The sequence below is a fragment of the Lipotes vexillifer genome, unplaced genomic scaffold (assembly GCF_000442215.2).
Source record: "Lipotes vexillifer unplaced genomic scaffold, Lipotes_vexillifer_v1.1 scaffold71, whole genome shotgun sequence".
Taxonomy (NCBI): Eukaryota; Metazoa; Chordata; class Mammalia; order Artiodactyla; family Lipotidae; genus Lipotes; species Lipotes vexillifer.
Window position 1 is genome coordinate 5,417,909 of NW_006793703.1, and position 25,401 is coordinate 5,443,309.

General features: G+C 47.9%; 1 protein-coding gene across 1 annotated transcript in view; it reads right to left on the bottom strand.

Annotated features, from left to right (window-relative positions):
* Window positions 1-16,008: 16,008 nt before the first annotated feature.
* The window catches only part of KLRG2 (killer cell lectin like receptor G2), a 16,790-nt gene continuing 7,397 nt past the window's right edge, over window positions 16,009-25,401 (bottom strand). Inside the window, exons 2-5 of the mRNA XM_007466610.1 lie at window positions 25,280-25,381; window positions 24,457-24,602; window positions 16,606-16,709; window positions 16,009-16,129 (exon numbers count right to left, since the gene is read on the bottom strand). Coding sequence (XP_007466672.1) covers window positions 16,009-16,129; window positions 16,606-16,709; window positions 24,457-24,602; window positions 25,280-25,381 — 473 coding nt within the window. The remainder of the gene's footprint in view (window positions 16,130-16,605; window positions 16,710-24,456; window positions 24,603-25,279; window positions 25,382-25,401) is intronic.

Here is a 25,401-nt window from a genome sequence, read left to right on the forward strand (position 1 = left end):
CCCGTGTCCCCTGCATCGGCAGGCGGACTCTCAACCACTGTGCCACCAGGGAAGCCCTGCATAACCCCCATTTGAAAAGATCCTTTTAGAACAATTCTGTGGCTTAGATACTGCTATTATTTGCTTTTGTTTTTAATTGGCTGCATTGGGTCTTCGTTGCTCTGCACGGGCTTTCTCTAGTTGTGGCGAGCAGGGCCTACTCTTCGTTGCAGCGCACAGGCTTCTCATTGCAGTGGCTTCTCCTGTTGCAGAGCACAGGCTCTAGGCACGCAGGCTTCAGTAGTTGTGGCTTGTGGGCTCTAGAGATCAGGAGTTGTGGCGCATGGGCTTAGTTGCTCTGCAGCATGTGGGATATTCCTGGAGCAGGGCTCCAACCCGTGTCCCCTGCACTGGCAGGTGGATTCTTAACCACTGCGCCACCAGGGAAGTCCCACCACTAGAATTTGGACTTCAGAGTAAATGTACATTTTTTTTTTTTTTTTTTTTAGCCTCTCACTGTTGTGGCCTCTCCCGTTGCGCAGCACAGGCTCCGGACGCACAGGCCCAGCGGCCATGACTCACGGGTCCAGCCGCTCCACGGCACGTGGGACCCTCCCGGACCGGGGCACGAACCCGCATCCCCCGCATCAGCAGGCAGACTCCCAACCACTGCGCCACCAGGGAAGCCCGTAAATGTACATTTTTGACAGTCATCCTTGAGCCAGGGTAACCATTCTGAGTTAGAATAACCCTAAAGTCTCTCTCATACACAATTTGGTATTCTTTTGTTATCTTTAGAGAAAGTTTAGTCACATTTACAAGAACACTTGATCCTCTGGGGATGTTATGCTAAGTATTTTCCTTCAATAAGACCCTCATTTTAGGGACTTATGGTGGCGCAGTGGATAACAATTGGCCTGCCAATGCAGGGGACACGGGTTTGATTCCTGGTCCGGGAAGATCCCACGTGCCGAGGAGCAGCTAAGCCCGTGCGCCACAACTACTGAGCTTGCGTGCCACAACTACTGAGCCCGCCTGCCACAGCTACTGAAGCCCACACGCTTAGAGCCTGTGCACCACAACAAGAGAAGCCACCACAAGGAGAACCCTGTGCACTGCAACAAAGAATAGCCCCCGCTTGCCAAAACTAGAGGAAGGCTGCATGCAGCAACGAAGACCCAACACAGGCAAAAATTAAAAAAAAAAAAAAGATTTAAATTTATTTAAGACCCTCATTTTACTGTCAGCAAGCATTTTCCCAAAAGCTGCATTGCTGAGCTGTATCGCTGAGCTGTATCAACAGTATCAACTCAAAAGAAAAAACCCTCCATTTGTAAGGAGACTTGTTTTTTCCCAGTAAGACTTTCTTACCTTTATGATAAAAAGTTAAACCTTAGTTTTAGGGTTGATTTATCAAGTTCCTGGTATTTTTAGCCTCCCAAGTTCCATTTTAAGAGCCTACTTTCATATACAATTTCATAACAGCTTTCAACATTAGCCCTTTGAGCCAGAGCCCAGCATGCATTACAGTTTTGTCATTCAAGGTAGTAATTTGTCATTCATTGTGGCAAATGTAATTTGTCATTCAGTAGGGTACCTTTTCAAAAGGGTAGTGTTAGGTAACAGCCCATCACTAAGTTTTTATAAACAAATGTTGGTGATAGTTTAAAATCGTAAGTACTTACAGGGTTTAACATTAAAGATCCAAGGAAATATTACACAACTTAATAAAAGTATGCACATTTAAGGTAGATACTCAACTAAGAACAGGTACAGCTATACAGATTGTTAAGCCATTGAAACATACCCCTCAGTTGGTAATTAGCTGCTGCCCTGAGCTTCCTGCGTGCCTCCCCTGCCCCCAAACCATCCTCGCATCTCTTAGGTTTAGGTCTGGTGCAGCTGAGAATCTTCAGAACCTTGATCTGACACAATATGCTATACTGATATTTTGGGGGAAATTTTCTTGTCTGTTTTTCCTATCTGGAAAAAAGCTATTTGCATCCATTATTCATTATACCTTGACTACTGGTGTTCAGGTTTTCCCAGGGCATAAATAATGCAATAAATACTAAGTTGTTCTTTCTTTTCATTACCTGTTGCAATTTGAAAAAAAAAAATCTCACCTTCAGCACAGTTGGGAGAGGCAGGAGAGGGCTGAGAACAGGGGTTTGATGGCAGAGGCAGACTGGGGGTGGGGGGGCTAGGCATGGGACTACCAGTAGAGTGGTGCTGGGGCCAGAGGTGAGCAGGGCTCTGTGAGGTACTGGGTGCAGCCGATGTTTCAGAATTGAGGTATACCTACATGTTCTCCAGGTACCAGCAGAAACCAGGATGTCAGAGGTTTTGGGTCTACAAGCACACGTAGGGTCAGACCAAACTACGTGCCAGCATGGCAGGGTTCTGGCTGAAAGCAAGGCATTCAGACGCACAGAACTGGGCTCTCAGTCAAGGATCCAGCAAGGTGAGGCCATATAGGAAGTGCCAGCACCAGAATCTGCAGATGATGCTTTGGGAGAGGCTCCTAGGGTCCCAAACACAATGCACTCCTTTACCTGGATACTGTTGGGTGCTTGTAACAGAAGATCCAACTCAAACAGCCTTATGCAAGGAAGGGTCTGTTGGCTCACATGATTGAGTTCCATGTGACAGCTTCATTCTCAGGTTAGCACAGAGCCAGATATCCAGATGAAGAGAAACTGTTACCAAACCAGGTTCACCTTACCTGACATTCAGGGAACTGAAACGCTGAGATTCCAAAATTTGAGACAAAGAGAGGATGTCTTTGCAAGTTAGCTGAGGCAGGAGATGGGAGAACCGATCTCAAGCCTGCCTCCTCGAAGGCAAGGGGCTCTCACGGTAGTGATGGGATGATGGATAAAGAAGCAGGGTGGCATGCTCTTGGATTGGAAAAATTAATATTGTTAAAATGGCCATACTACCCAAAGCATTCTGCAGACTTAATGCTGTCCCTATCAAATTACCCATAACATCTTCCACAGAACTAGAACAAATAATCCTAAAATTCATATGGAACCATTAAAAGGCCAAGAATTGCCAAAGCAATCCTGAAGAAAAAAAACAGCAGGAGGTAGGGCTTCCCTGGTGGCGCAGTGGTTGAGAGTCCGCCTGCCGACGCAGGGGACACGGGTTCGTGCCCCGGTCTGGGAAGATCCCACATGCCGTGGAGTGGCTGGGTCCGTGAGCCATGGCCGCTGAACCTGCGTCCGCAACGGGAGAGGCCACAACAGTGAGAGGACCGCGTACCACACACACACACAAAAAGCAGGAGGCATAACCCTCCCAGACTTCAGACACTACTACAAAGCTACAGTAATCAAAACAGTGTGGTACTGGTGCAAAAGCAGACATGGATCAGTGGAACAGAATAGAGCCCAGAAATAAACCCAAACACCTATGGTCAATTAATCTTCAACAAAGGAGGCAAGAATATACAATGGGGAAAAGACAGTCTCCTCAGCAAGTGGTGGTAGGAAAACTGGACAGCCACATGTAAATCAATGAGGTTAGAACACACCTTCTCACCATTACACAAAAGTAAACTCAAAATGGCTTAATGACTTAAGACACGACACCATAAAACTCCTTGAAGAGAACATAGGCAAAATATTCTCTGACATAAACCCTACCAGTATTTTTTTAGGTCTCCCAAGGCAATAGCAATAAAACCAAAAATAAAGGAATGGGACCTACTCAAACTTACAAGCTTTTGCACAGCAAAGGAAACCATAAACAAAACGAAAAGACAGCCTACAGAATGGGAGAAAATACCTGCAAACAATGTGACCGACAAGGGTTTAATTTCCAAAATATACAAACAGGTCATACAACTCAACAGCAAACAACCCAATCGAAAAATGGGCAGAAAACCTAAATAGACATTTATCCAAAAGAGACATACAGATGGCCAACAGGCACACGAAAAGATTCTCAACATTGCTAATTATTAGAGAAATGCAAATCAAAACTATAATGACGTATCACCTCACACCAGTCAGAATGGCCATCATTAAAAAGTCAACAAATAACAAATGCTGCAGAAAGTGTGGAGAAAAGAAAAGCCTCCTACACTGTTGGTGGGAATGTAAGCTGTTGCAGCCACTATGCAAAACAGTATGGAGGTTCCTTAGAAAAATAAAAATAAAATTACCATATGATCCAGCAATCCCACTCCTGGGCATATATCCAGACAAAACTATAATTCAAAAACTACATGCACCCCTATGCACTATTCACAATAGCCAAGACATGGAAACAACCTAAGTGTCCATGAATGGATAAAGAAGATGTGGTACATACACATACAATGGAATATTACTCAGCCCTAAAAAAGAATGAAATAATGCCAATTGCAGTAACATGGATGCAACTAGAGATTATCATACTAAGAGAAGTCAGAGAAAGACGAATACCATCTATCACTTATATGTGGAATCTAAAATATGACACAAATGAACCTATTTATGCAACAGAAGCACGGACATAGAACACACTTGTGGTTGCCAGGGGGAGGGGGTTGGGGGAGGGATGGAGCGGGAGGTTGGGGTGAGGAGATGTGAGCTTTCTGTTTGGTTTTTCTTTTTGGTTGCGCTGCATGGCTTTTGGGATCTTGGTTCCCCGACCAGGGATCGAACCCAGGCAGGCCCCCTGCAGTGGAAGCACCCAGTCCCAACCACTGGACCTCCAGGGAATTCCCCGTAAGCTTTTAAATAGAGAATGAATAAACAACAAGGTCCTACTCTATAGCACAGAGGACTATATTCAATATTGGATGATAAACCATAATGGAAAAGAATATAAAAAACGTATATGTGTATAACTTAATCACTGTGCTGTACCGCAGTAATTAACACAACATTGTAAAATCAACTATACAATTAAAAAAAAAGGGGCGGCGTGAGGTGTGTGGCGTGTGGGGAAAGGTGATTGGGAGAAGGCGCGGGAATCATTCCGCGCAGGCGTAACTAAGCTATAAGCCTCTGTAGTTTGGAAAAGTCACCGAGCAGGCACCCACGCATGCTAAGCTGGAGGGTGGGTGGTCCTAACCAGCCTTAACCGGCTCAGCGGCACTAGATGCAGTTGAGAGTCCAAGTTCCTGGGAAATAACTCATGCACACATCTTATTGTTCAGGCTACGGGCCTTAGAAGATATGCAAGTATTAAAACAACCTTGATCAGCGAAGGCAGGTGAAGTGGATTTGATTAATTCTCATGCACCGTTTCGGTCCCCCAAATCTTTTGATCATTCCTCAAATCTTTTTTTTTTTTTTTTTTTTTCCCCCCCAGTACACGGGCCTCTCACTGTTGTGGCCTCTCCCGTTGCGGAGCACAGGCTACGGACGCGCAGGCTCAGTGGCCATGGTTCACGGGCCCAGCCGCTCCGCGGCATGTGGGATCCTCCCGGACCGGGGCACGAACCCGTGTCCCCTGCATCGGCAGGCGGACTCTTAACCACTGCGCCACCAGGGAAGCCCCCTCAATCTTTTTTTATAACTTTTTTAAAAAAATAAAGCATTAAAATTTTTTTTTTTAATTTTTATTTTTATTGGCCGCACTGTGTGGGATCTTAGTTCCCCAAACAGGGATCGAACCCTCGCCCCCTGCAGTGTAATCGCGTTTTCTTAACCACTGGACCACCCAGCAAGTCCCTCATTCCTCAATCTTGAGGCAAGAATGGCAATGCCTGCCCTGGATACTTCCTGCTGATAAGGTGTGTAGACCTAACAAGAACTTGAGTAATGAAACTGTTTAGTGCTCATTTGAAAATATTCTCTTGTTCCTGATCAAGTTAACATTTTGATCCCAATAAGCAAATGGCACCTATGTGGCAGCTGTCACAGCATTCATAGGCCCGAGGTTGGTAATTAAAACCAAAAAGATGTACCTTCGCAGGAGTGGGGAGCACACAGAATGCCAGACGTACTGATAAACTTCCCACGTCAAGCCAGGGATCTGTGACCTACCTTTACCTATTAGAGTGTCTCGATCGTTACCAGTTCGGCTGAAACACTTAGATATTAAATATGGAAGGGACATGGGCTGGGAAAAGTAAGTACGATTGCTACAATATCCTGACCAAGTGGACTCTTGAAGGGTTGGAAGACACCCAGGATGGTTTTATCTGAGGACACGAGGAGAGGACCAAATTTCAGCTAAGTCATAAAACGGAGGACGGGAAATTCTGTTGATTAGCCTAACCTGATGTTACATCTGAGGGCTTTTTATCCTAAGTATCAGTGAAGGTAGGGGTGGTTGAAAAATTGATGACAGGCATAACCAAGGGGGTCAGCATGAAGAAATACAGAAAAAGGTTTTGGGTGACATATGCAACAGGTAGAGAGATTACCTGCTTTTGCCAGAGTCTGAGAAAGCCTAATCATTGAATTGTCCTTCCAAGCCTGGGAGGTCAGAAATACAGAGGAGACAAAAGAAATCATTCTGGTAACCTAACACGTTATTTAAGTAACTTGTCTTCTGAAGAATTTTACTTAACCAAAGCCAACACTGCAGCAGTCTTGTTCACCTTATTTTCTTTCTCACAACTTAAGATCTGCTAGGGGTTCACTTGCCCACTTGGAGAAGTCAGTGTCAGGAGTCTGGAACCAGCTGAGGTTTGGATGATGATCCGGGGTGCGGTTTCCCTTCTGCAGCACAGTCTCTATTTCCCGTCACGTTCCTCAGAAGGTCCAGTCCTTTGAAGACTGAGCTGGTCCTCTGGATATTTATCCTTTCAAGATTTCAGTCTAGAGGTTCATCGTCTCCTCCTTTAAGAGCTCCCTAAAGGGGTTTTGCTACAAGTCCAAAGTTGGGGATCCAAATGCAGCAGAACCCAGACATTCCCAGGAGTCCTGTAATTAAATTGTCTCCTGGTAGTAGGAGCTGCAACCCTGGCTGCACCTTCCCTTCCATCAGGGAGTAAGGCTCTCTGTCCATGTGAGAGTTCAAAACCCAAATGTTTAACAGAGGGCTGAGAAGTCTATGCCTTTTTCTTGGACACCTTATAGCCTCGTTCGACCAAGTTCATAGCCAAAACCGTATTTTGGTCTGAGATGTCCTTTGTCTTACTAGCAATCAAAGATCATCCACATACTGGAGCAGGGCTCCCTCGGTTAGTTGAAGTTCCCTCAAATCTTTTTCCCGATTTCTCCAAATCTTGTGGGCCAATTTTTAAATCACCTTCTGCAGTGTCCCTTTGAGAATGGCTGCAGGCTATTCTTTTGGGGGTTGGAGCAATAAAGCCTGCAATGCGCAAGCCTGCTCTGGTGGTACTTTCATGTCCATTTGTCCAGGTGCAAAGATAACCCTGGTATTTAGTAAGTCTCGTATAGAAAGCTGCTTCAGGAGATTCCCTGGTGGTCCAGAGGTTAGGTCCTTGGCGCTTTCACTGCCAAGGGCCAGGGTTCACTCCGATTGGGGAACTAAGATCCCGAAAGCATGCGACCAAAACAACAACGACAATAATAACAACAACATAGAAAGCTGCTTCAGATGAGGCTTCCCCATCTGACAGTCTAGCAGCTGGAGACCAGGCTTTTTCAAGTTATCTCCAGACACCTCAGTTACAAACGCAGTCTCAAAAGGAAGTTTAGAAAGCTGGATATTTAAAGCAGAGTAAGTGGGGGGCTTCCCTGGAGGCGCAGTGGTTAAGAATCCACCTGCCAATACAGGGGACATGGGGTTGATCCCTGATCTGGGAAGATCCCACGTTTTGCACGGCAACTAAGCCCCTGCGCCACAACTACTGAGCCTGCGCTCTAGAACCCGCGTGCTGCAACTGCTGAGCCCCTGTGCTGCAACTACCGAAGCCCACGCGCCTAGAGCCCGTGCTCCGCAAGAGAAGCCACCGCAATGAGAAGCCCGCGCACCGCAACGAAGAGTAGCCCCAGCTCACCACATCTAGAGAAAGCCCACGCACAGCAATGAAGACCCAGTGCAGCCAAATATAATAATAAAACAGTAAGTGACCCCCGTATTGATCAGAAGGTCCAAAAGTTGATTTCTTACGGTCCTAGTCACGTGGGGCTCTGTATGCGAGATACTGATGGACTTGGCAGGATGTAGGGGAGCCCCTGGGTCCCTATCGTTCTCAGCTCAGCATCTGATGTGCCACTTGTTTACCTTCTTCCAGAGTCTTCCTTAGGATGGCACAGTCTCTTCTCCAGGCTGCCTCCTGTCTGCAACATGCACGGTGGTGGAAATCCCACTATCGATTGCCCAGTTCGAGTAGAGGCTCGGGGCCTTCTACCTTTTGCCAAGTCCCTCGTAGGGTCCTCAGCTTGGTCCGACTCTTCCCTGTGTAAGGCAGCCGCCAGGAGAGTGGCCTGTTCTTTCATTCTCTTGTTCCCTTTTGTCCTGAGCCTGGTCCCTGCCATTAGAAACTGAAGGCAATCTCAACAGGTTGAGACTAGGCATTCCAAGAGCACCTTCTGTTTCTATACTGGCGGGGCGGGGGGAACCTGACCAATAAAAGTCATATTAACCACATTTAAATTCTCTGGGGCCTCAGAGTCTGTATCTGTATAATGCCTCTAAGCTTTAGAGACCCATACTAGAAATTCTGAAAGAGCCTCATTTGGGTTCCCTTTTACCTCTTGTACTTTGTTAAAGCTTCTTTGGGCATCCCTCTTTGAAATCCCGCAAGAATACAATCTCAGTCATACTGGAGTTTTGGCCTATGCCCAACATTCACATCCCAATTAGGATCCCCTGTTGATATAGCCACGCTCCCAGCATCCCCTACCGCCTGCCAGGGGTGTCTACATGAAGCACATCTGCCTCCTCCCGAGCTTTATCCAGCACCATTCTATGTTCTTCTGAAGTGAGAAGGGTATTTAATAAATTTTGCACATCTGCCCAGGTCAGGTTTGGAGTTTAAAAAAAGAAAAAACATTGATGAGAAAAGGTATCTCCATTCTCTTTGGGTCCTCTCTGTAAGTTGGCAGTGTTCTTAAAATTAAATGAATCTGAAGTTGAAAGTGGGAGTGGACCCAGATCAACCCCATCGGCTGCCCGGTCTCAGCACTCACACCCCCAGTGGGGACCTGCCTTGCTGGATATTGCCCCACCTGAGTTTGGGTAGCTCCCTGGCCAAATCCAGCAGCAGGTATGAGAAGGGGGAGCTCACTCCTATTTCTCGACCCTCAGAGACCAGAGGGGCCCAAGCCGGAGGCTGTGGCTCAGACAGTGGAAACAGAAGAGCAACAGCCACCATGATACAGGGTCAAGGGTAAATCATCCTCCTTTGAAATAGGATTAAGCAAAACAGGTTTCCTCGCCTTCCCTTCCTGTTGGACCATAACCTTACATCTTCTTTGCACAGGTTTATTCTGATACAAACACTTCATCCCATGTTTTTTCTCATTTACAAAATGAATCTAGTTGCAGAATTATATTGTAAATTCAGGATCCACTTACAGGCCATTTTGCTCAGGAGACTAAAGGATATTATGACCATGCAGTGTTACCAAAAAATACCATCACTTTCTTTTCCATGGATTCATAACCGAAAGTCTCCCAATTTTGGAAAATACAGCCTAGAGGGCTGCAAGGGGGAACTGAATTAACCTTTCCAATTTTGAAGGGGCTTTGCTTCCAGGTGGTCACAATAATGAAGTCTTTCTAAGGGTCCTTGCCACCATCACCAAGCTCAATCCCCAGCAGTCAAAGCTTAACAATGGAAACAATCAGACACAGAGGGACACAAACAAGACCAACGACAAAAACCCCGGGCCTCTAACCCAGGTAGAGTCACTCAGTACCTGTAACCTTTTATATTGTCGGCCAGAATCCCTCCAGGTAGGCAGGCCCCCAGCCCACGATCTGGTCAGGATTATCGGACAATTTAGGCACAGTTGGATTTCTTTAACATAGTTACTCACCCACAAGATGTCTTCCAACCCCAAAACCGTCTGCTGCAAAATGAAATGTCGGTGGCACCTGGCAGGGGAAATTTGGGGACGGTCGTGGAACAAATGGACCAGGCAGCTGCTTGGACCTGTCCACGTGCTTTCTGTACCAGCAAGGGGCCAACAAGCCCCAAGCAAAAAGGTCCATCTGAACTTCCCCTCCTGCCTGGCTTGCCAAACTTTACCCAACCAGGTTTATCGTGCCCGTCGCACAGCAAGCCAAACCCCGAGAGGCCAAAGTGTGGGGCAGAGTGGGCTTATTCCAGCCGGGGAGAGAGGGGAGGGAGAGAGGGGAGAGAGAGAGGGGTGAGAGAGTTGGGGGAGAGAGTGGGGGGAGAGAGAGAGAGAGGGGGAGACAGAGACAGAGAGACAGAGACAGAGATTGAGAAAACCACTGTTCAGGAAACCCCCAAGTTTTACCTTTGTTCTCACAAGAGAATTCTTGTTTGGGGATTCCTGAAGCACTGGCTGAATCTAGACCCGGTCCACCCATATCTGTGCTCCTCTCACTGTGATGTGGGTGAGGGAAGGTAGGACCAGGGAAGGAGAAGTTGGAGCTCTCCCCAGAGGTCACTACCTGCTCTGGTTCACCCGCCAGCTGCCCTCAAGTCTGAGCACGAAACTTCCCTGAACTGACCCTTAGGATTTTAAATAATCAAAGGAAGACAGTCTAAATCTGAAACATTTGGGAGCTAAGAACCTGATCTTGCCCAGGAAAGAGAGAGGGGAGAGAGGGGAGAGAGGGGAGAGAGGGGAGAGAGGGGAACAAACCTCAGATCTCAAATTTGCCTCTGGGAAAGCAAGCGGCTCAGGGTATTTATAGGATGGCAAATAAAGAAGCAGGGCGCCTGAGGGGTGGGGCTTGTGGGGAAAGGTGATTGGAAAAAGGTGCAGGAATCATCCTTCTGCGCAGGCGTAACTAAGCTACAGGCTTCTGCACATGTGAAAGGTCACAGAGCTGACATCCATGTGCGCCCCCTGGAGGGTGGGTGATCCTATCCAGCCTTAACCGGCTCAGCTGAGACTCCCAAGTTCCTGGACAGTGACTCAGGCAAAACATCTTCACGTTCAGGCTATGTGCTGTTTGGGGGACACGCAAGTGTTAAAACGACCTCAATTACCTCAATTACTGGAGGCAGGTGGAATGGATTTGCATCATCATCACGCACCGTTTCAATACCATCGCATCCTGTGTCTGTAAAGAGGAAGGCAAGCTTTTCTCACATCTGGGGCCCAGTTGGGGTGCGTTCCCATCTGGAACAGAGTTAGTGACATCCCTGATTGGCTTAGGCCTGGGCTCCAGAACCAAACAATGGCCAGGGGACTGGGACTGCGCCACCAGCATGTTTGGCTTAGATGTGTCAGGTCTGCCTCCCAAGTTATCCCTGCTCACCTCCACCCCCAAACTGGGGTCACTGTCAGACCACGTGGCTGCTCCACAGTCAGGGCAGGAGGTCGGAGCAGATAAGGGAGAACCCCCAATATCCCCAATGATTCCTTTGCCTGATTCCTTTGCACACACCCTCGTGCTGGCCAAGTGCTGGGAATGGACCTTGTTCTCTGCATCCTCCCACAAAACACAGAAACACAACTGATGTTCAACAAACGTGGAGTGCATTATTGACATACATTGACCCACCTGATCTCACTTGATTTGCGCATCACTGTGGTACTGGTGGGAGCTGTATCCTATCACACCCATTTTACGGAGGCAAGGGAACAGAGCGAAGCCAAGGTCACGACAAAGTTGCCCAACATCTCTTTGCTCCTGAGCCTGAGGCTGTTCCTGGCATAACGTTGTGAATGCTACGTCCCAGGAGGGAACAACAAAGGTGCAAATGAACTGCATCATTTCTAAAACCTTTTTATATAGTCTTATTTTACTTTTATACTCTCTCTAAAGCTGAGAATAACAGAGGAAACGCCCATATTTATCCAAATTTGGATATATGAGTTACATGTTTTAGCTCCCTGAATTTTTTTATTTTTTGAGAAAGTTTGGTGCAAATTACTTGAAATCAATGTTAAGCTCTATCAGGTGATGAAATGTGAATCACAAACTACTCCTGTCAAAAATGTTTATATTGTAAAAAAGAATGTGTGTATATACATGTATAATTGAATCACTTTGCTGTACAGCAGAAATTAACACAACATTTTAAGTCAACTATACTTTAACAACAAGGGAGAAAAAGTTTTTTAATGTTTATATTGAGTCGAAGCCTCATTTCAGTTTACAGGAAATGAGACACATTCGGGCTATCAGTCACTCTGCAAGACAGCTGGCCTGGTCTCTTCAAAAAGTCCATGTTACAGGAGTCCCAGGTTGAAAGAGACTAAAGTGATAAAACCCCTAACAGTGCTTAAACCCTGACCGGACCTTTGCTTAAATTAATGGAGCAACTAGGGAAGTTGGAGCACAGATTGAATATGAACTTAATTTCATTAAGTGTAATCGTAGAGTTGCAACTGTGTAGAATAATATTCTTATTTTTAGGAGATGCGCGCTCAAGTATTTAGGGGTGAGGTGTCTTCATGTCTGCAACTCATTTTCAAATGGTTTGACAGTTTTGTATACACAGACATAGAGTAAACGTGGCAAAATGTTAACAGTTGTTAGATCTAGGGAGAGAGCAGCTGGGTGTTTGTCATGTCATTTTTTTTCAACTCTGTATTTTGAAAATTTTCACAAAGTTGGGGGGAGATCTTAGATTTTTCCATTTGTATCATCACTTTTAAAATGCTCTGTCCTGGTGGGCATATGCGTCTTTTAGGCAGGGTTCTCCAAATATGGTCTCTGGATCATCAGTATGAGAATCACAAAAGAAAATATACGAATGGCCACGAGCACGTGAAAAGAAGTTAACATCGGTCGTCAAGAAAGTGCAAATGAAAACCACACTGAGATACCACTGCACATCCACTAGAATGTCTAAACCTGAAAAGGCTGGCAACACCAAATGCTGATGATGTGGAGCTACTGGAACTCTGGTATGTTACTGGCGGGACTGTAAAATGATACAGCTACTTTGGAAAACAGTTTGGCAGTTTCTTACAAATTAAACACATCCTTACCATACAACCCAGTAATCCTACTCCGAGGTACTCAAGAAAATTGACAGCCTACGTCCACACACAGACTGATAACTCAAATGTCCACAGCATTGTATTCATAAAAGCTCCAAACTGGAGACATCACCGCAATATCACCGACTAGAGAGAAGATAAACAGATTGTGATCTGCCCCTACAAAGAAAGGAACTATTACCGATACCTGGGGCAACCTGAACAAGTCTTTAAAACCTTGTGCTAAGCTAAAGAAGCAGACACCAAAGAGTACGTTTAATTACTATTCTGTGAAATCCTAGAACAAGCTACAGTTCATCTGTAGACACAGAATGCAAATTTGCCTGGGGCTGGAGATCAGGGAGAAGAGAACATTGACCACAAAGGGACACGAGGAAACTATCTGGAGTGTTGGAACTACTCCACATCTTGACTGGCAGTGGTTACACGGGTGCCAACAGTTGTCAAAAGGTACTCCCGAGATGGGTCCATTTTCTTCTGTGCAAATTATATACCTCAGTGAAGTTGACAAAATATCTACACACTTTTTTTTTTCCCCTTGTGGCAATATGGGCTCTTTTAGACAGCGTTTCTCAAAATGTGGTTTGCAGACTGTGTGCATCAGAATCACCAGAAAAGCTGGTAAAAACCTGACTTGGGGGGTCGCTCCCTGTGCCCAATCTCAGGATGAGGTGTGTGCTCCACACAGGTGACTCTTCCACAAACGAGGTGTCCGTAGCTGTAGCCTCGGAGGCCGCTGTGAGCTGCTGGGCCAGCCTGAGTCAGAGGCAGTTCTCCAAAGCTCCATAGAACAAACGGGTACTGGTGGCAACGTTATTAGTGTGGATTTCAAACAATAGTAGTTGGCAGTGCCTGGTGGAAAAAGAAACTAGAAAAATTACTCAGAGGAATTCCATGCAGACCAACCTGCTGTGTAACTTTTCCAGCTTCCATTTAGTAGAAAGGGAAAGACACGCTGAAGGTGAGGTGAGGTGAGGCTGCAACTTGTGAAAATGTACCTTGGTGAAAGAAATAATTACAGGTTATAAGAAAAGGCAGTCACAGGAATGCTTTCTGAAGCTCGTCGCTCTTAAACCAGGCTACACATCAGAATCTTTTGGACCTTGTAAAAAATATAATTTCTCTTTTTATCAAAGCAGTACATGAATATGGGTATTTAAAAAAAGTGAATATGGTTTTATGTTAATAGTACTAAAGGCGGTATATTAAGAAAAAGAAGAAAAACCTCACTATTCCTGTAACCTCACTCCTGTTCCTTGGAGATAGGCATTTAAGTTTTTCAACCTTAGGTATGTAGCTTGATGAATTTTTACGTATGTACCCAGCTCCACCCAGATCAAGATCTAGAGCATTCCAGCACTCCTGAATATACCCTGGTCCCCCTGCCCAGTTAATACTCCTCCCCCCAGACCAAGATAACTACTGTCCTGACTTCTATCAGCATCAAATTAGTTTTAAGGCAACCACTTTAAGTGATTTCTGCCATTTCTTCTAGTATTTGTCTCCATATTTCTAAATAATAAGTGCACACTGCTATTCCTTCATTTGCCAACTTTGGACAGTAACTAGGAGCTTCCTACTTTGGCAGGTCAAAGGTCACTCTCTTACTCCCCTTCCCCACCAACTGAAGCTGAAAAACTCTCAGATTTCCAGGCCCCAGCATCACACCACCCACGCTGGGCACCTGGATCTTTTAAGCTCCACAGGTAATTCTAAACGGCGCCGAGCCCAGAGGGCCCCAAGCCGGTGGCCCTGAAGCTGACGTTAAACCAGCCTGACACCACCAGACACGGACGTTCGCCAAGAAGGGCTTTGAAGCGAGTTCATCCTGAACATGTCATCAAGCTCTGGGGTTAATCTGCAGTTGGAATAAGAAAGCCATGAGAAACACCAGAGTGCGTCTAAGATTTTTATTGCCTGTCAAGTGTGCTCTTAGCACTCTCCATCCCTTTCTCCCGGGCAGCCACACGCTCTGTACAAGCTCTTAGTTCAAATGGACCAGTAAAGGTTTCTCTGAGGAGCTCGGACACCTGGTCTGCCTTTAAAGAGGAAGGCTGGTTTGCACATGATTGGCACCACGACCAGAGGCCGGTACAGTCAGTCTCCTGTCCTTTGGGGAAGTCTCTCCAGGCTGGAGGCTAAGCAAACCCTCTCCCCACCTTGCTGCCACTCCCTCCAGGCCGGAGGCCCTTCACTGAACCTCAGTGGGAGACACCTTCAGGCTGGGGTCCTCACAGTTGTGGCAGGAAGAGCAGCCTCACGCCTCCCCACATTTCTGATTCCCTTTCTCCCTCGGACCCCAAGCTTTGCGGTGGCTTCGCCAGCCAAGAGGGGGTGTGTCCTCTCTGCGTCCTCCCAGCCTTGGGCATCAGCTGGCCGGACGCCCCGCCAGTCCCACACGCCAGTCACCGCAGAGAACCTTACTCTCTGCCAACCTGTGGGGACAGGACCCTCCGTCCTCTCTCCTCCGGGGTGGCCACTTCTCGCACACTGCCCTCCGGATGCTGTCGGCGTGCCCGGCCGCCTGGAAGTGGCCTTTGTAGCAATAATGTCATTGCTGCCAAATCCCAATGCCACGAAATGGGAGACTCACTTCATGGGCTCGATGAGAAGCCAGGTTGGGATCACCTGTGACCGTTCATCCTTTTTGTCCCTCTAGGCCTGAAAGGGTGCACACCTGTGACTAGGCAGGTAAGTGGGAGAATGGGAAGTGGCTGTTTCAATGAGGGAGAAACTGAGGCTCAGAAGGAAAAACCCCAAACCAAAAAAACCCACAAGGTCACAGAACAAATCCGCTTCAGCAGCTGGACACTCAAATGGGCACTCAGCCGCAGGGCCGCGGAAGGCCTCCTTCCCCGCGGATGCGACCTCCCTGCGCCAGGAGTCCGCTCCCTGCCTCGCCGAGGCGGGGCCACTGAGCAGAGTGGGGAGACCTGGAGGCCTGGGTCCGGGGAGGAGGCTGGCCCGGCTCTCAGCCTGGCCTCCCCCAGCAGGCTCAGGGCGGGCAGAACCCAAGTCACTTGGTCCCCATGGCGCAGACCCAGGGTCTGTGGGAGGCACAGTCCAAAGCCACGAACTTGCCTCCCTCCAGGCCCCCGCAGTCGAGATCCGGTTCTTGCTGGTCTTCCTCCGGGAGTCTGGGGAAGGGAGAGAGGAAGGGGAGGTACTCAGGCTGACGGGTCCTCAGCCCTTGTGCCCGCTGCCTGGGTACCGCTGGGATCGCTGCGTGGAGCCCGGGGCGGGGTCTGGAAAGAGCTCTGAGGCAGGAGTTATGATGATGTGCCCCGCCTCTTGCCCCAGGGAGTCAGCTGTGTGGCCCTGGGCAAACCACCAAACCGCTCTGAGCAGCGCTCCCCTTATCCATAGAACATGGTGACAGTCCTTCTTGGGTGAATGCATGGGACCCAAACAAGGGATGGGGTGATGAGGACTAAATGAAACCAAGGGACATCCTAGGCTGGGGGTGGTGAGGGGGGTGAACCTGGCGATACGTGGAGGGGAAGGCCTCCAGCCCCTTTGGCACCTGCTGTGGTATCACGTGGGTCACACTGGGGGCCCAATGCTAGCGTGTTGGGGACAGAGGGGCCGCCCACCCAGGCCCACGGTCACTCACAGCTGGGGTGGCAGAGGGGTCCCATCGATCCAGTGCCAGCCCTGGGGGCCTCGTCGGGCCCCCACCCAGGAGTACTTGGTGACTGGGTATCTGCTCAGGAAGTCCTGAGAGAGAGAAAAGCAGCTCATCATTCTTCTCGGGCCACTGATACGGCTCACCTGGGGCTTCCGTCCCCGTACCCCATCCCCCATCCCAGGTTTCTGCAAGTTCCCTGTTCCACAAGCTAGAGAAGCGACTTATCTCTCCCAAAACACCAGGAATTGGGAAGCTGTATTAGATGCTTGCTGGTTGACAGGCACTGTGCTCAGGACTGAGGACCAGAAATGGGGGCAATCCCATCTCAGCCCTCCGCAAGGGGAGACAGGATGTGATGGTCCATCCCCACGAGCAACGCATGATGGGTACTGAGCTGACAGAGAAACGAGGCAGCTCAGAGAAGAGCGGGTGAAGGGCACGAGCAAAGCTGGGAGCCTACAAAGCAATCCAGGTGACAAACAGCAAGTAGCCTCACTGGGCAGAAGAGTGTTAGGGTTGATTAGGCTGCAGAGGTGGCCAGGGAGCAGATGGTCAACAATACAGTCGCCAGCAAGAGCACAGACTACATTGCATTCATTCCCAAAGTATTATGAGGACGGTTCAAAATAAGGGTGAGTCTGAAGTCCCTGGGGCAACACGGGGAAAAGTTATAGTACATGAAGGGTTATAGTAAGTGAAAAAGCTGAATTAAAGTTGTGGCATGGACTTCCCTGGTGGCGCAGTGGTTAAGAATCCTCCTGCCAATGCAGGAGACACGGGTTCAATCCGTGGCCCAGGAAGATCCCACATGCCACAGAGCAACTAAGCCTGTGTGCCACAACTACTGAGCCTGCGCTCTAGAGCCCGTGAGCCACAATTACTGAGCCCGGGTGCCACAGCTACTGAAGCCCGTGCACCTAGAGCCTGTGCTCCACAACAAGAGAAGCCACCGCAATGAGAAGCCCGCGCGCCACAACAAAGAGTAGCCCCCGCTTGCCGCAACTAGAGAAAGCCCGCGCGCAGCAACGAAGACCCAACGCAGCCAAAAATAAACTAAATAAAAATAAAATAAATAAATTTATTTTAAAAATAAATAAATAAAAATAAAGTTGTGGCATGATTATAAGAATGAAAAAATGTGTACGCACATGGGCGCAGACGCACAAGGAACAACAAAAAGCAAAATGAGTATGTTAGAGAGCTAGCGGAGATGCTTTTTTCTTTTAAATAATTGTCCTCAGCGTCATGTTATTTTTAGCAATGAATTAAAGCAAAAAATTGTATTTAAAAATTTTCAACTTGGAAAAAGATGTTTCAGTATTGTAAGTCCTGGTGCAGGGGACTGGTGGATAGAGGTGGGGACAGTGGTCCACACCAGCCCAGTCTTTCCAGAACGTAATCTGTGCTACAAAAAGAGTGGCAACACAGTTCCTATTGCTCGGACGGGTAATTCCACTTTGGGGAAGAAATCCAAGAACATAAAGGGGAGAAAATGAACTTTCCCAAAATTATCACACTGCTATTTATAAAGAAAAAATGGAAACCACCCAAATGCTCAGCAGTCAGGAAATAACTAGGCAGATTATGGGATGTTAACGTGATGGAAAATTACAGTGCTGTTAAAGATGACGAGCACACAGAAGATGCAGTTATGCAAGAAAACGTAAATACAAAATCACGCCGAGTGGAAAAAAGCAGACCACGCCAGCGAGCCCACGCCAAGCAGTGTACATTCGCATCAGTGACGAGAAGTGACATAAATTTGATGTATGTTCAGTTCTTCCCTAGAAAAGTGTTTATGTTGACAGAGACAAAACCTCTATATTTAACCCTGGGGGTTAGAAAGCAAGCACCAAGTGATGCCCATCCCCTTGGTGACACTCCTATTTGTCCTTGAGGTCTCAGTTTAAAGGTCACTTCCTGTAGGGACACCATTCTGACCCCCTCCCCTGGGCTGCCACAACCTTCACAGTTTAGAGCATGGTGTGTGGCATTTGACTGGCTTGCTTCCTTGTCAGTTTCCTGTATCAGACAGTGAACTCGGTGAGCACCGGGTGCCTGCCCTATTCACCACTGACCACGACAGCCCAGCACATAGTAGACCAGCTCAACAAAACTGGCCCCCCTCCCGTGTCACTGCCAATAACCAGCAAGGGCCACAGGTAACAATCGGGCTGTCAGGCCAGCCCTGCTCCCAGAGGTGTTGGTGCAGACCATCTCCCCTGCAAGGGAACATCAGCCGGTCAACAGCTGGGAGAAGGGCCAGAAGGAACTTCCAGACTGAAGGGCGCCAACCTTACCCCTTCTGAAATCCCACAGACCGGACTGCATAAGGCACACGTACAGCCTCTCCTGGGCTGGTCATTTCCTCTCTGGCTGGACTCCACAGGCTGGGGCCCTTGGGCAGGGTTGGGTGGGAGCTTTGAAAGGGATGAGAAGGAACCTGGGCTGGGTTTGAGCTGTGAGTCAGAGGGCAGAGCAGCCCCAAGCATCTCACTGCCGTGGCTGCAGCAGACTCGGGGCTCCTGCTGGCCAGCCCGGACCTCCTGGCAGCAATCAGCTGCCTGATCGGGAAGACACACCAGAGCCTGGAGCTCCCCCCAGGGCCAAGAAGGGGGCTATCACTGCAGAGTAGAGCTTTGGGGCTAGGCCACCCCATATTCAAATTCTGGTCCTGTGACTTGCAAGCTAAGTGACCCTAGTTAAGTTACCCGACCTTTCAGAGCTTCAGTACGGTCCTCTGTAAAATGGGGGGATGTTTTGTGTACAAAGCCAAGGGCACGTAGTACACACTCATTAAATGAGGCGCCTCCAGTCCGTTGGATGGTGTGCAAAGCTTCGTGTCTGCCTCCAACATATGTGACCTCATTCGATGCCTGGCATTGCCAAGGTGATCCTTCCCTTCTCTCTGTCCTAGCCCCAGGCTATGCGGCTCTCTCGCTCTGGGCCTCCTGGTGGCAGGAGCCATGGCCTGTCCCCACCCAGCTCCACCCACTCCATTCCATCTTTTTCCTTGCAGCTCAGACACCTTTAACCTGTTCCCATTGTTAGCAAAAATTATGGTGTGGTGGGGGGGAGCATTGCCTGGAGATATAAGTAAATTCTAGAAACTTGTGTGTAATTTATGGCTCAAAGGACTGCTCCGTAACGGCACAGACATCTGGGGCTTCTATCTACTCCAGCTGGTGCATCTCCAACTTTGCCACCAATGTGGGGGGAGGGGAATGTGATCCTGAGCAGAATTTACCTGAAATCTCATATTTTACATATTAAAATTAAGGTAAATTGTTTTCCATGCTTTCATACATTTCTTTTTAAAAGACTGTGGTAGGGCTTCCCTGGTGGCGCAGCGGTTGACAGTCCGCCTGCCGATGCAGGGGACATGGGTTCGTGCCCCAGCCCGGGAAGATCCCACATGCCGCGGAGCGGCTGGGCCTGTGAGCCATGGCCACTGAGCCTGCGCGTCTGGAGCCTGTGCTCCGCAACGGGAGAGGCCACAGCAGTGAGAGGCCCGCGTACCGAAAAAAAAAAAAAAAAAAGTAAAAAACTGTGGTAAAAAATATATATAAAATTTACCATTTCAACCATTTTTAAGTGTATAATTCAGTAGCGCTAGGTTCATTTGCACTGTTGTGTGACCATCGCCTGCCCTCATCTCCAAAACTTTTCATCTTCCCCAACTGAAGCTTTGCACCCACTACACAACTCCCATTTCCCCCTCCCCTTGGCAACCACCATTCTACTTTCTGCCTTCAAACATTTCTGCTTTAATATTTAAATGTTTTAAACTACTTAAATTTCTGAATCCTGTGATATTTATTCGTGTTTTCATCTCTCTGCACTCAAAATGTGGCTTACAGTCAATGTGTACATTTCAGGAAGTTTCTTCCTTCCCCCACCCTACGAAACAAAGCTGATCTTAAACCAATGGCTCGTGAGTCTAATGACTGATGGCACAGAGGCACTGAAACTTTCTCCTCTCCTCTAACCTCCTGGGGAGGACGAGACGTGTCTATCCTGGGGCTGCGTGTAGTACTGGCACCTTGGCGTGTCCCTGGGGTCTCGCATCCCAGCTCGTGGAGCCTGGCCTCTGCCAATGGCCCAGCCCCTCTGCCAGCGGCCAGCCTGTCCTCCGCTGCTCTTCCCCATACCTGCCTTGGTGCCTCCTGCAGCTTCTGGCCCTTGTCCAGAACTCAGCCGGACTCCAGAGCTCCACAGTCGTCATATTCTGGATTTTAACTGCCTGAGACCCAAATGTTCACTTTGGTCTTTTTGCAAGGGGCTTTTTGGAAGCTCCTTTTTGGAAAAAGCTTATCCAAACTTTGTGATATATTTTCTGAATATATACTTGTGTTACAAATGATTGACCCTGTTTGCTTAGTTTTAAAAGAATTCAAGCTCTGTTTGCGATGTGGGTAGTTGGGCTCATCTCCCCTCTTTGAGGATCCCCAGCCGCAGGGAGGCCATTTGTTCAGCCGATGTCCGAGGTCATGGTGGACCGAACGTGTCTGATGAGAGGCCCGAGGGCAGGGAACTTTTACTTCCCCAGTTTTCTGATGACACTTGCTGTGCTCAGTGGGTCTGACTCAGGAGATGGGCCGCTAAGTCCCTGCCCAGCTCGCCCCCCTCGTCGGGTCCAGGCACTCTCTAGGGACTCACCAAGTTCCCACTGGCCTTCATTTTGTAGATGCAACCAGGCTGGGTTGGGCAGAAACCATTATATTCTGATCTCTTGCCTCCATGGGCTACCATTACTCTAGCATTTCCCCCTAATCATAGTGCACATACTATTTGTAGGACATTTAGACAATTTGAAAAAGCTTTAAAGAAGAAGGAAAAGAATCGCTCGTAATCTTGACTCCAGTGATAACCGCTATTAATATATTTCCTTTCAGTATGTTTTCTTTGCATATATATTTACCATACTGGGATCACACATGACTTTTCTCAATCTACACTGTATCTTTTTCATTTCCCCATGTTTTTTGAAACATGTGTTATTCCTGGTAATAAAATAATCCATGTTCACTGTAAAACATTTTCTCCAGCAGATTTTTATATCCACTTCACGAGAACTCTCCCAGAGAAAAGAAAAATACAGAAACTGCCGTCCCTGCAGTGTGGGGTAGAATACCTTTGATTTTAGGACTGGGCAGGAAATGAAATTTCATATGCGAGAAAATCTTAAGTAAAATTATCAACTCAAATACAGAAGTATTTTGGGAAGAAAAAAATCTTGGCTAAGGGCTTCCCTGGTGGCGCAGTGCTTGAGAGTCCGCCTGCCGATGCAGGGGACGCGGGTTCGTGCCCCGTTTCGGGAAGATCCCACATGCCGCGGAGCGGCTGGGCCCGTGAGCCATGGCCACTGAGCCTGCGCGTCCGGAGCCTGTGCTCCGCAAATGGGAGAGGCCACAACAGTGAGAGGCCCGCATAACGCAAGGAAAAAAAAAAAAAAAAAAAAAATCTTGGCTAAATAAACCTTATTACAAGAGGCCAAGAATTTAAAAAATAATAATAATAACCACAAGAGTAAAGGAGGAAACATAAAAGACATTACCATCTTAATGTATGCAAAAAAAATCCAATGAAATTAGACTCATTCATGCTTAAAACTCTTAGTAAAACAGGAATAGAAGGGAACTTCCTTAAATAATAACATAAGGGGGAAAAAAGGATATAAGAACGGGAGGAGATAACAGCAGATGAGAAATGTCGACAGAATTTTGGAAGCTGGACAACATTGATTGGCTTAGCAGACCCAAGAAAGCCTAGTGATTTTTCAAGGAAAGGGTGGAGCGGGAGGAAGCTGAGAAACATGCTAATTTGTATTGAGAAGCCCCAAAGTGCTCAAATATTAGAGGCAAGGTATAGGAAAACGCCAAGGCACAGAATAAAAAGCACTTGCATAAAAGCAGAGATAATGCAGGGAGCAGAAGAAAACTTCCAAAACACTATAATTAGTATTTACAGTGAGATAAGAGAAGATGTTTCATCCTTGAAACAGGAACAGGACACCATACAAAAGGAACATTTGAAGAACCAAAAAGAGTTCTTAAAATTACAAATAAAGCAGCAGAAATAAAAATGAAGAAAAAGACCCACAAAGGACTATTATTGTTAAATTTCAGAACACTGAATAAGAACAAAGGTGAAGACCCTGAAATTTTCCAGAGTTAGGGGTAGGGGGGCTGGTAAGAGTCACATACAAAGGATTGGGAATCAGCGTGAATGAGACTTCTTAGTGGTCGGCCTAAAAGGTGGAAGGCAATGGAGCAAAATCTGCACAATTCTGGAGGTAAACTATTTCCAACTTAGAAATCTGTACCCAGCCAAGCTATCCATCAAATGAGAGGTTAGAATAAAAGTATCTTAAGACATGAAAGACCTCAAATGTCTTCCAGCAAATTTATAGAGGGTGCTTCACCAAGAAAAGACATGGAATCTAGGAAATGGGATCTCACATAAGAAAGAGGCAAAGGTATACTGAGGATGAAGGTAAAAAGAAATTCCAAGTCAACAGCTGGGTAGCAGGCCTAGTGAGCAGCCAGTCCAGACTGAAGCAGGAGACAGAGGATTCCAGGAGGCTGCCTGTCCATCTCCTGAACTTTTTTTTAGTTTCCGCTTTTCTTTTTTTTTTTTCCTGGTCCATGCTGCCTTGCCCACCTTGACCTTCAATCACATATTCCTGTCATATATAACCAGAGCATTGTGCACCTTCCCTTCATAGCATAGATCAATATAGTAATTAAACATCTATTTCTATGGTTTCCAGATTACTCTCTGCCTCACTCACTGCTCTTAGTCACGTGAAGGTGGAGGCTGTGCTCTTCTGGCTCTTCATTGAATCCCCAGTGCCAAACGCAGTGTAGGTGCTCAGTAAATGTTTATTAAGGCACTGACTGAAAGAATGGTGCTTTTTCATGCATATTAGAACAGCTAATATAAATTCTTGGCGCCTGCCCTAAGTTAGATAAAATTAAGCCAAGGGCTGGATCCAGTTTATAGGTCCTTTTTTGTAGCCACTTTCAGACCCACTGACTGGATTATTATTCAGCAAATATTCACTCCTCCCCCTCCACCCCCAGGGTGGGAGTGGGGCATGGAGTATACTACCCTGTCCCTTTGATGTTGGGCTTAGCCATGTTATTTGCTTTGCCCAACGGAATGTTAGCACATACGACATGAGAAGTTCTCAGTTCTTGCCCTCCTGCCATTTTTCTTACAAAGAGTTTCTCTCAAGTAGAAGGACGAGAGATTCATGGAGCAAAACACAAACCCAATCCATAGGCTCAAGCCAAGCCCAGCCAACCTGCATCCCGAAGCTGAGCTGTCCTGCCAAACCCAGCCCGAATTAGCCCACTAACAGTCCTCCCACAGACCAGCGATCAAGAAAGAGATGCTTATTGTCTTAAGTCACTGACTTTTGGCGTGATTTGTTACCCAGTACTATTATAGCAATACCTGACTGGAATACCCACTAAATGTAATTTATTTTCCAGACTACCTCTCAGAGAGTACATGTGTGTCTCTCCCACAGACTGGCCAGCACAGACTTGTTCCTGAGTTCACTGTTAAGTGCTTGGTCACCAGGGTGGATGGGAGCATCTCCGCTCCAGCCTTCCCAGCTCCACTTCCACTTCTTACAATGAAGAGCAAACTGAACATCTTGGAGACCTGACGTCTGGTCCTCCTGCATGTCACTTTATTTCTCCAGGCCTTGGTGACTTTTTCTATAACATAGAGTTGGACTAGATCTTTGAGGTTCCTTCTAGTACTGAGAATCTGATCTGTAATGATAACCACGCCCCTCTCCTACCCACCTCCCCCCCTCCTCACCTGGGTGTGTCTCAGCAGGGGGAGGGTAGCATGGTGGGCTGAGCAGAAAGCCTGGCTGGCCTCCCAAGCCTCAGCTTCGGCAGACAGGTAGTAGCAGTGCTCCATGGACCACATCCAGCCCTGGGGGCATGGCTGGCACCTGGCCCCTGCAGCACAGAGACCACCGGTGAGTGCAGGGTAAACTGTACAGAGCTGAATGTGTGGACGTTCAAATATCGGCGGCGGGGGGGGACTTCCCTGGTGGTGTAGTGGTTAAGAATCCGCCTGCCAATGCAGGGGACACGCGTTCGAGCCCTGGGCCGGGAAGATCCCACATGCCGCGGAGCAACTAAGCCCGTGCGCCACAACTACTGAGCCCACGTGCCACAACTACTGAAGCCCGCGCGCCTAGAGCCCATGCTCCGCAACAAGAGAAGCCACCGCGATGAGAAGCCCGCGCACCGCAACGAAGAGTAGCCCCCGCTCGCCGCAACTAGAGAAAGCCCGCGTGCAGCAACGAAGACCCAACGCAGCCAAAAATAAATTAAAAAAAAAAAAAATCAGGGGGCAAATCTGGAGACATGGAACTGGCAAGCCTTGGAGGGGCGAGCAAGGCGGGCAAGCCCTGGGAAGGCCGCACAGCTTGTGCACAAGGCCTCTCCAAGCGCAGGCTGTGTCCACAGAAGGAAGGGGCTCTTCTCCCTGACCTCTGCTCACCGAGCCCTGCGTCTTCACGCTGCATCTGCGTGGGGGGCATGTCTTTTTCTAATTCTCACAAAGGAGCTAGAAGGACCAGACACCCCGCCGGGGGAGCAGGGGAGGGGAGGGAGCGGGGGCGCCATACCTGCTTTCGAGGCCAGGGCCACAACGGCCACTGTAGACACCGCCAGGAGCACGGCCATGACTGCCAGCGCCCAGCGCAGGGACCTCATGTACATGGGCAGCCCTGCGGGAGGGGGGGGGGGG